The sequence below is a fragment of the Galeopterus variegatus genome, unplaced genomic scaffold (genome assembly GCF_000696425.1).
Source record: "Galeopterus variegatus unplaced genomic scaffold, G_variegatus-3.0.2 Scaffold171, whole genome shotgun sequence".
Classification (NCBI taxonomy): domain Eukaryota; kingdom Metazoa; phylum Chordata; class Mammalia; order Dermoptera; family Cynocephalidae; genus Galeopterus; species Galeopterus variegatus.
Window position 1 is genome coordinate 206,859 of NW_007726282.1, and position 10,525 is coordinate 217,383.

Here is a 10,525-nt window from a genome sequence, read left to right on the forward strand (position 1 = left end):
CAGCCAGTGAGCGAACCGGCCATCCCTATATAGGATCCGAACCCGTGGCCTTGGTGTTATCAGCACCGCAATCTGCCGAGTGAGCCACGGGCCGGCCTTAAATTTTGTTTCTTATCACCATCTGACATGTTACACATTTACACATTGATTGTTAATTGTCTGCACCCTTGCCTGTTGGCTGCACAAAGGTGGGAATTTAAGTCTCTTTGTCTGTGACTTTGTCCCCAATGCCCAGCATAGTGCCTGGCATAAAACAGGCACTCAATAAGTGTTTGTTGAATGAATAACCAGAATATATAATCCATGCATATAGAGCTAACACCGAAAATAAAAATGCAATTTAGAGTTTTCCATGTGTACATATTTAAAAAATTAATTTGTAAATTTTATACATAGAAGAATTTAATAAAATGTGAAATTTCTAGTTGGCAGGGAAAGGACAAATCTTCCATTCAGTAGCCCTGACTGCACATTTGGAAGAAAATAAACTTAACCCCATCTCCAGCACATAGCAAAATAAATTCCACATGGATTAATCATGCAAATATATAAAAACTCAAATCTATTACAAGTATGAGCGGAAAACATGGGAGAATACTTCTACCACTTGACAGGAGGTGAGGCTGGTAAGGCAAGTGAGAAGAGAGATAACAGAGTATCAGAAATTTCTGGTGTCAGCTGAAATAGCAGCCAGGCTGGCAGAGGAGGAACAGCCACGTAAAAACAGCCAGTGCTAACTGAAGAGCATTTACCACCTTTTGGACCATTTCCATTATACTAAAGGCCATATCATCAACACATTTTACAGCAGAGAAAACTGAGGCTCAGGGAGGGGAATCAGTTGCCCAAGTCACCCAAGTGGTTCACCCCCAATCCAGTTTTGACAGGTAAGTGGGAGCCACTGAGGGTTTTTGAGCAGGAGCATGACATGGCCAGGCTGGGGAGGGGAGGACATATGTAGGAGTCTCAGACAGCTATTTTAGGGAAAGATTGCTGAGCCTGAGGATTTGGTGTTATAGGTGGGACAACTGGGCCATGACCGTGCTGTGTGAACTTTAGTTACCCCTCTGTGAGATGGAAATAAAAATGCAGAGGCACAACCAGCACAGGCCTTGCTCAAGGCCTGGCCTTGTGGGCTTTCAGGAAATGCAAGAAGGAACATGGATATTATCATCTGATGGGTTCCATTTACTCTCATTAACAAGAGCTGGCTGGGGATAAAGGGAAGGGAGTGGCAAATAATAATGGTTTCTGATCATTGAGCCTGATCCGAACCTGGCAGGAGGGGAATTTGCTAAATCTTTGCAACAATGCTGCAAGATAATAATAAGAACAGTACAAATGCCCTCACTTTATTGACCATTTGCCCTACCACCAGGCACTTTTCTAAAACATTACATGGTTGGTCTCATTTCATCCTTACAGTAACTTTGTGAGGTTCACCCTATCATTACCCCCACTTGACAGATGCAACAACTGAGGCCCCAAGAGAAATAACATGCCCATGGCCTCAAAGTCTGTGATCAGCAGAGCCAGGCCATCCCACACCTGAGTCAGGGTCTGTACGACTCCTATAGCTACTGTAAGAAAATACCAATGACTTGGGGGCTTACACCAACACATATGTATTACCTTACAGTTCTGGAGGTCAGAAGCCCAAAATCACATCTCACTAGGCTAAAACGAAGATGTTGAGAATTGCATTTCTTCTGGAGATTCTAGGGAGAGTTTGTTTCCTTGCCTGTTCCAGCTTCTAGAAAAATCCTGCATTCCTTGGCTTGCGACTTCTTCTTCCATTTTTAAAGCCAGCAATCACATCACACCCACCTCTACCTCCACTGTCACATGTCCTATGACTCCCCCAACTCCATCTTTCATTTTTTTGGCAGCTGGCCGGTATAGGGATCCAAACCCTTGACCTTGGTGTTACAAGGTGACGCTCTAACCAACTAAGCTAACCAGCCAGCCATGTTCATCTTTCATTTATAAGAATGTTTGCTGTAGGCCTGCCTGCATAATCCAGAACAATCTCCCCATCTCAAGGTCCTTCATTTAATTGCATCTGCGAAGTACGTTTTAGGCCTCGTAAACTAACATATTCCCGGGTTCTGGGAGACATTATTCTGCCTGTCACAGAGACCAACTACTACCCGTGGGGCAAATCCCAGCCACTACTTATTTTTGGATGGCTCAGGGGTAAGAATGGAGTTTACGTTTTTAAATGATTGAAAAACATCCAAAGTAGAATATTTTGTGATGTGAAAATGATGTCAAATACAACTGTCAGTGTCCATAAATAATGTTTGATTGACACACAGCCACGTTCATTCATTTTCATATTGCCTGTGGCTGCTTTCATGCTACAAGGGCAGAGTTGAGTAGGAGTGGTCAGTCACATCATTTATTCCCCACAGTACAGATGGGGGAATCGAGGCACGATTGACACACAGCCACGTTCATTCATTTTCATATTGCCTGTGGCTGCTTTCATGCTACAAGGGCAGAGGTGAGTAGGAGTGGTCAGTCACATCATTTATTCCCCACAGTACAGATGGGGGAATCGAGGCACCGAGAACGGATGCGATTGTCCCAATGAGTCCACAGCTCAGAAGTGGGGGAATCAGACCGAGTGGGACTCCCATCCTCCTTGAATGATGTTGGAAAAACCTTTTCTTTTTTTCAGCTGCTGTTATTCCTGTCTGGATAATGAAACTAATACATTTCTTTTGTAGGTGTTGCCAGGACTTGATTCTCCAAAAGCACTTAGCACGGCTTCAACAAACACTAACCGTAAGTGTGACCCCATTTGACAGTGGGGCAAACTGAGGCCGCCTGTTCAGGCCACACAGCTGCTGAGGGACAGAGCTGGGAATCAAACCAAGGCCCCTCTGGAGGAAACCCAGGCCTTTTTCTTGTTGGATGCTGGGGGAGGCAGAGCTAAAAATGCAGCAGTGGTGGGGTAGGAGTGGTGATGTCAGGCTGTTAGACTGGGCTGGGTGGGGGAAGGTCGCTGTTGGATCCCAGCCTTGCCAGGCATAATGGCTGGCACACCCAGCACAGTAGGCCTGAGACATAAGGGACACAGGCTGCCCAGTCACCATGCTGGTGCCAGGACATCAAATGCCACCCAGCCCCTGCAACTTCAGGACACCAGCCAAGTCCCCAAGGGCTGCAGCAGACCATGGCCTCACCCACACTGCCAGGCCAGCTGGCCCTGCCTTCCCAGAAGTCTGTGCCCAGAAAAAGGGCATCCCAGCTGCCCAGACAAGTCTTCGTGACAAAAGGTTTAAGGACAGCAGCTGGGTGGGGAAGCTCAGAAGTCATAAGAGCAAAAGACAGAGCACGTACTGTATGCTGGGTCTGTATTGGGCAGGAATGGGCATCCCAGCTGCCCAGACAAGTCTTCGTGACAAAGAGTTTAAGGACAGCAGCTGGGTGGGGAAGCTCAGAAGTCATAAGAGCAAAAGACAGAGCACGTACTGTATGCTGGGTCTGTATTGGGCACCAACCAGACATTTACTTCTAGGAACATTAAATCCTCATTTAATCCCCCACAATGACACTCTGAGGGCAGATGGCAAAATGAAGAAACTGAGGCACAGAGATGCTTCATGACTTGCCCAAAGTCATACAGCCAGTGGGAGCTGGGAATTGAACCCTGCTCTTGACACCATGCTCTTGAATTCTGTGTTATGTGAATAACCCCCAAGAACTGGGCATTTACCATGTCTCTAGCTCTTAGCTAAGTACTCTACCCACATCAGTTAAGAAACTGAGGCACAGAGATGCTTCATGACTTGCCCAAAGTCATATAGCCAGTGGGAGCTGGGAATTGAACCCTGCTCTTGACACCATGCTCTTGAATTCTGTGTTATGTGAATAATCCCCAAGAACTGGGCATTTACCATGTCTCTAGCTCTTAGCTAAGTACTCTACCCACATCAGTTCCCAGAAGCCTCCCGGCAGCCACAACAGAAAACTGATACTGTTATTAACTCCATTCTATGGATAGAGAAACAGACTCAGGGCATGAAAGTTAGTAAGTGATACAGAGCTTGGAGGGATGGAGCTGGGACTCAAACAGAGCCAATGTGGGGTTCTGAAACCTGACAGCCTGAATCTCATGTGGCTTTTGTGTAGATGTATTCATTGATTTAGCGCCTTGGTCCTAGTTGATTCATGCCCCTGGACTGCTGCTATCACCTTGGTCCTGGTCTCCTGGCTTCTGTCATCAGACCACATAGGGGCCAGTGGGAGCCTATGAACACCTGAGTCAGTCCATGCCCCTCCTCTGCTCAGAACTCTCAATGGCTCCCACCTCTCTCAGAACAAAAGCACGACCCTTCCCCACTGCCCACAAGGCTGTGCACACTCTGCCCCAGTCTCCTCTCCACCCTCACCTCCTCCAGCCACATGGGCCTCCTTGCTGCTCAAGCACACCAGACACGCTCCTACCCCAGGGCCTTTGCACATGCCCTCTGCCTGAAACACTGCACAGCTCCCTCCCTCACTTCTTAGGATGGCCACCTCTGATCCCCCTATTTAAGATATTAAGCACACCTCCATACCCTATAGATCACACCCACCCCCCTTCCCTGCTTTATTCTTCTCCAGAGCCTTTCTCTTACATTCTAAGTATTTTCCTTATTCATCTTATTTCTTGCCTGTCTTCCTTTCTAGAATGTCAGCCCCAGAGGGGCAGCATCTTAGTTCTGCTCAGTCCTGTATCTTCAGGATCTAGAACAGAACCTGGCAAACGGTGCTTGTTCAGTCAATGTTTGTTGAAGGAAGTTATGAATGAGCTTATTTATGTTAAGTAACCTATACGCTTATCAGGATAAAAACTTCAACCTGAACAAACCTTTAGACTCACAAAAAATCACTGTCCCTCTCACTCCTGGCCTGGAGCCTTCCCTGTGAGCAGTTCCTCTTGCTGGTTTCCCTTCTCTCTCTTTCTAGATGCTGTCTATAATACACATACTCAAGTAGATTTGTAGGGGTTTATTTATTACTTATTTATTTGGCTGCTGGCTGGTACAAGGATCAAACTCTGGACCTTGGTGTTACCAGGCCCTGCTGACTGAGCTAATCAGCCAGCCCCCCAAGCAGATTTGTAACTATTTTTCCCCTAACCCCATTTTATTACATTCCGTTCTTTGCTATTTCACAGAATAGTATAATCAAACAGTGTTTCCCATCAGCAGTTGGACCTGTCTTAGTTTTTTTTTTTTTTTTTTTTTTTTTAAAGGGTAAAAAGTTTCCCCCTGGGGGGGTATTTTTTTTTTTTTTTTTTTTTCCCTTTTGTCTTTTTTCGTGTCCGGCAACGCTATTTCACAGAATAGTATAATCAAACAGTGTTTCCCATCAGCAGTTGGACCTGTCTTAGTTTTTTTTTTTTTTTTTTTACAAGGCTACATAGTATCACACTGTGGGAGTACTATTTTTTTTTTTTTTTCATTAAACCAAGAAGCTTTAAAAAGATACAGATGCCACATACAAACACAGAAATTAGTAGGCTAAGCTCTGGAAGGAGACTTCTCAGTTGTGTAATTTCTGGGTGAGGACAGCTGACCAAGGGTTTGTAGAAGGTTCTTTCACATGGAAAGCTAAAATCTTCCATGTGGTTGAGGGCTTATTTTTAGTTTTTAGTCCCCCTACCCAAACAGAGAGAATATATTAATTTTATTTTATAAGAGATTAAAATCATATTTAAGGCTCACTGGTTAGCTCACTTGGTTAGAGCGCAGTGTTATAACATCAGCATCAAGGGTCTGGATCCCCTTACTGGCCAGCAGCCAAAAAATAAATAAATGATTAAGATAAAATAAAATCATGTTTAAAAATAACACTCTCTTTGGGATTGACTAGGAAGCAATACAGGAGAAGTTTTGAGAAACTTCTCTACCAGGGGTCTGCAAATTTTTTCTGTGAAGGGCCAGATACTAAAGATTTTAAGCTTTGTGGTTCACATATAATTTCCATCACATACTCTTTTTCTTCTTCTTCTTCTTCTTCTTTTTTTCTTTTTACAACCATTTAAAAATATAAGAGCCATTCTTAGCCCACTGGTCTTACAAAAAGAGTCCCCGCACAACAATCTCTATATAAGTAGCAACACAAGACTGTACATTTAAAAACAGTTAAGATGATAACTTTTGTGTTATGTGCTTTTTAGCACAATGAAAAAAAATTTTTTTGAGCAAATAAAAATAAGCTATAGTGTGTTGATCCTTGTTCTGTATTTTGCTTGGGGTTAGTGGTCACATGGGTCTATATACTTGACAAAATTTATCTAACTGTATTCCTAAAATCTGTGATTTTGTCAATATGTAAATTATACTTCAATTTAACATTTATATACTACTAAAATAATAATCATACTGATAGGGCTTCCTTGGGCACAAGGGGGCTCCTTGTAATATTCTTTATTCCTCATTTGGGTGCTGGTTACATGAAGTGCTGACCTTGTGAAAACCCCCTGAACCTGATATGTTTAGGACCTGTGCCCTCTCATGTATGAATTTCCTGTTGCAATAAAAAGTTTAAAATATTCCCCTCGACTGGTTAAATATAAGATGGTCCACCCACAAATGTACCACTTTACATAACTGTCAAGAGAGACTGAGAAAGCTTTGGAGGTGCTGACGTGAGATCATGTCCCATATATATTAAGCAAAGAAAGAAAGAAAGAAAAGAAAAGAAAAGACAGAAAGAGCAACATGCAAAACACACACTTTTTCATTCAACAAATATTTCTTGAGCACCTACTATGTGTGAGGCACTGCAGATACACCTTCATACAAAACAGACACACATTCTTGCCATCATAAAGCTAGCATTCAGGGGTTTGCTGCCATTTTAGTAAAAGAAAAAAAATAGTCATTAAATAGGAATATGTATATAATTACATGTAAAGGTCTAAAGAAGAAAACACAAGATGTTGTAACACTGATGGACTCTCAGAATGGAATGTGGTCCTGGGGGACAGCAAGAAGGAAATTTTCTTTTATTTTGAGCAGAGAACATGTTCCATCAAGGAGCAGATACAGAAGAGTACATTCTACCACATGTGGGGAAAGGTTTAGCTTCTGAAGAGGGAGATTTTCATGATTAAAGCTATAATGTCTTTTATATTTTGAAGCATGCAAATGTTATCTTTTTCTAAAAAAAAAAGTTACACTTAACAAATAAATACCCTTTCCCAACTTTTTTTTGTTTTTGTTTTTTAAATAAGATGCCAGAGGGGGCCGGCCTGTGGCTCACTCGGGAGAGGGCGGTGCTGATAACACCAAGGCCACGGGTTCGGATCCCATATAGGGATGGCCGGTTCGCTCACTGGGTGAGCGCGGTGCTGGCAACACCAAGTCAAGGGTTAAGATCCCCTTACCGGTCATCTTTTTAAAAAATAAATAAGTAAATAAAATAAATAAATAAATAAATAAGATGCCAGAGGCCTGTTGCAGGCTGGGTTGAACCATTTAGTGAACGGGGCCAAGGAATGTACTTTTTTAATGAGCAGCACTACTTTTTTCCCCAGTTTTTGTCCTCCTTGGTCACAGTCTATTGTTTTGGGTTCTAGAATCTTTTTCTGTGCTGCTCTAGCCAAGGGTGGGCTGGGAAGGAAGGCAGTTCCCATTGCTGACATCCGTTGGGGCCAGAGCCATTTCTCCACTTCCCTGGGAGCTGCTGACTTTCTCTAGATAAGGTCTCTGCTGAGGAAGGAGCTTCCTGCCCTGCCCACTCCAGCCCAAGTCTATGCTTTGACTGAGAGGGCTGCTTCTCCACCAGCTCATGGAAAACCCATGTCACCAGTATCACCTACCCCAGAGGCCTCCTGAGCACAAAGAGCTTGCTGGGAACCATGCAAAATGCTTCCCACCAGTGAGTCTCATCTGCCCAGCCCTACAGATGAGGATGCAGTTTCAGAAAGGTCACGGATTCACCTGGAGCCACACAGCATGTAAACATCAGAGCCAGGATTTGAACCTGAGTCCTCTTCGTGATGTCACCCCCTAAATTCATGGGCAGCCATTAGGGTAGGAGGGGAGGGTATATGAGCCAGTCTTGTGAACCATTCCCAAGGGAAAGCTCCCCATTATCTGGCAGGGACTTCATGGGGCAGCCCAAGGGCCCCTTGTATTTTATTCCGGTGAGAATGAACTACAGTGGTCCCCCATTATCCATGGGGGCTACATTCCAAGCCCCCCAATGGATGCCTGAAATTGCAGATAGTACCAAACCCTACACACATTATAGTTTTTTCTATACATACACACCTATGATAAAGTTTAATTTATAAATTAGGCACAGTGAGGATTAACAACAATAAAAATATAAAATTAAAACAATATTCTGTAATAAAACTTATGTGTGTGTCGTCTTTCTCTCAAAATACCTTAATATTTCCATACCACATTTGACCTCAGGCAACTGAAACCACAGAAAAGGACACTGCAAAAAAGGGGTAGCTACTGTATTTACAGGCTAGGCAAGACCCCCACTGCAAGCAGTCAAGCCAGGTGGCTCCTCTGGAGGAGGTGAGATTCTAGTTGAAGGACCCGGCTGAAGGCTCCCCTCAGTCTCATAGAGAGAAATAATTAAGCAACTGTGTGGTTTGTTTGCTGTTCATTCTGTCTGGAACACACTTCCCCCAAATCTTCCCATGGCTGGCTCAACCTCTAACCCTCAGTAACCTAAAATAATCCCTAAAATTAAATAACCCTCAGTAACCTAAAATTCTCCCACACACAACATCCTGTTCTTTGCTTTACAACTTAAAACAACCTAAAATTACATATTTATTCCCACATCCACTCCCTGCGGTCAAGGCCTTTTCTGCTTTATTCACTGCTGTGTTCCCAGTGTCTAGACCTGTAAGGTGCTCAATAAATATTTCCTGATCAAATGCACTTCCAGAGACCAGCACAAAGTCTGTCAAGTCCCCTGTCTTCGTGCGGCCTGGGAGGCTTTGCTCAGTCCCATCCACGGCTGGGTCCCATTCTTCAGCCAAATTCAAGGCTCAGTGAATCACGTCATTGTCCAATCTGCCCCCCACCCCCAACCAGCCCTATCTTTATGGAGACCAAAGATCTCTCAGGTGCTGCCCACAGGCAGGCAGGGCCTAGCCAGGACTCCAGGCTGAGAGACCCAGATCAGAGACAGCCAGCCACACCCAACAGAGGCACAGCACCCGGCAGCCACAGCGTCTTAAGTATGAGCCAAAACCCAGACCAAGGGGCCCCTCTGGAGGTCTGGGCTGGCAACTCCAAGTGCGGGGGGGGGGGGGGGGCGCCGGGTGGCCAGGTCCTGGCGCCGCCCTCTTGGGTGAGCTGGGCAGGGAGAGTCCCAGCCTCCCGCATCTGTCTCTCTCTGCAACCTCCTGAGGCCACAGTCCCTGAGTGGGAGGGAGACACAGCTCTAGCCTACTTGTTTTTATTTTTCTTGTTTCCGGCCCCCTCCCCAAGGCCCTTCAGTCTCACAGTTTCCAGGAAGTGCTTGTCACACCAAAGGAGAGCGACAGGGCCCCTTGGCCCCAGGACAGTGCCACTTGGGGCTTGAATCGAGTTGGGCCCTGGGAACCCAAAATGGAGAAGAGGAAGGATAAACTGAGGACGGCAAACGCTCCCCACCCCCACCAACCGTGGGAACCCACGGGAGGCACGCTCCATAGGGAGCAGGTCACAAGGGGGCTGCATCCTGGCCCCATCCCCAGGGCCAAGTGGCATTGCTCTGGGGCCGCCCTTACAGGTTCGCGGGAGGGAGTCCCAGTCGCCAGGACCTGGTGAAATGGGGACCGGCACCCCCAGCCCCTTGCACAGGACGGGGAAAGTTTCTCAATTGCTTCCTGGCTTCCTTCCTGTCTCACCAGAGACGCCCTTGTTTCTGCCATTCCCAGGCGGCCGGCCCGACGCGGTGGGCTCCCACCCTGGCATTCTGTCTACCCAGTCTGGCCTCAGTTTCCCCATCTGGCTAAAAGCTCTGATCGGCTACTTCTTGGGGAGATGTGGGCAAAGAGGAAGAAGAGGACAAAGGGGTCTGGGAGAGGAGGGGGATTTGAAGAGGTCGGGGCCGTGTCCCTCTCCCGAGCCTGGATCGCCGCGCCTCCCCTCCCCCGCCCGCCATCTGAGCAGCCCAAATAACGGGACCTCCCCAGGCGGAGCATGCGCCGTGCTCCCCGGCCCGCAGCCTGAAGGGGAGCTGGGGCTCCCGGGAGGGAACGCGGGGAGACCTGGCTGGAGCGGGGCGCGCGGCCTCCACGCAGAGCTGGATGCGGAGGCCCGAGGGCGGCGGGGGCCCTCCAGCTGCAGCGAGGGTGTTTAAGGTCTCAGATGTCCCCCTCTCTCAAGGTCCCCCCCCCCAGCTCAGCAGAGGCGGCCCCAGACCGGAGGCGGCTCCTACCGTAGGCTCCGTCCTTCCGCTCGTCCTCCATGGCCGCGGCGGGCGGGGAGCGGAGTCCGAGCCAGCGCGACCCCAGCCCGGGCGGGCGGGAGGCTCCGCGGGCTGCAGCGCCCCGCCCCGGGCCCGG

General features: G+C 46.9%; 1 protein-coding gene across 4 annotated transcripts in view; it reads right to left on the reverse strand.

The window, feature by feature from the left end:
- The window catches only part of SLC44A2 (solute carrier family 44 (choline transporter), member 2), a 27,940-nt gene extending 17,432 nt beyond the window's left edge, over positions 1–10,508 (reverse strand). For 3 of the 4 annotated variants that reach the window (XR_549632.1, XM_008563034.1, XM_008563030.1), the window contains exon 1: positions 10,399–10,508. Coding sequence is in view for 2 of the 4 variants with exons in the window: in XM_008563034.1 (XP_008561256.1) it covers positions 10,399–10,429 (31 nt within the window). In the remaining 2 variants the exon portion in view is untranslated. The remainder of the gene's footprint in view (positions 1–10,398) is intronic. The other variant, XM_008563048.1, reaches the window with a different exon arrangement.
- Positions 10,509–10,525: the final 17 nt, after the last annotated feature.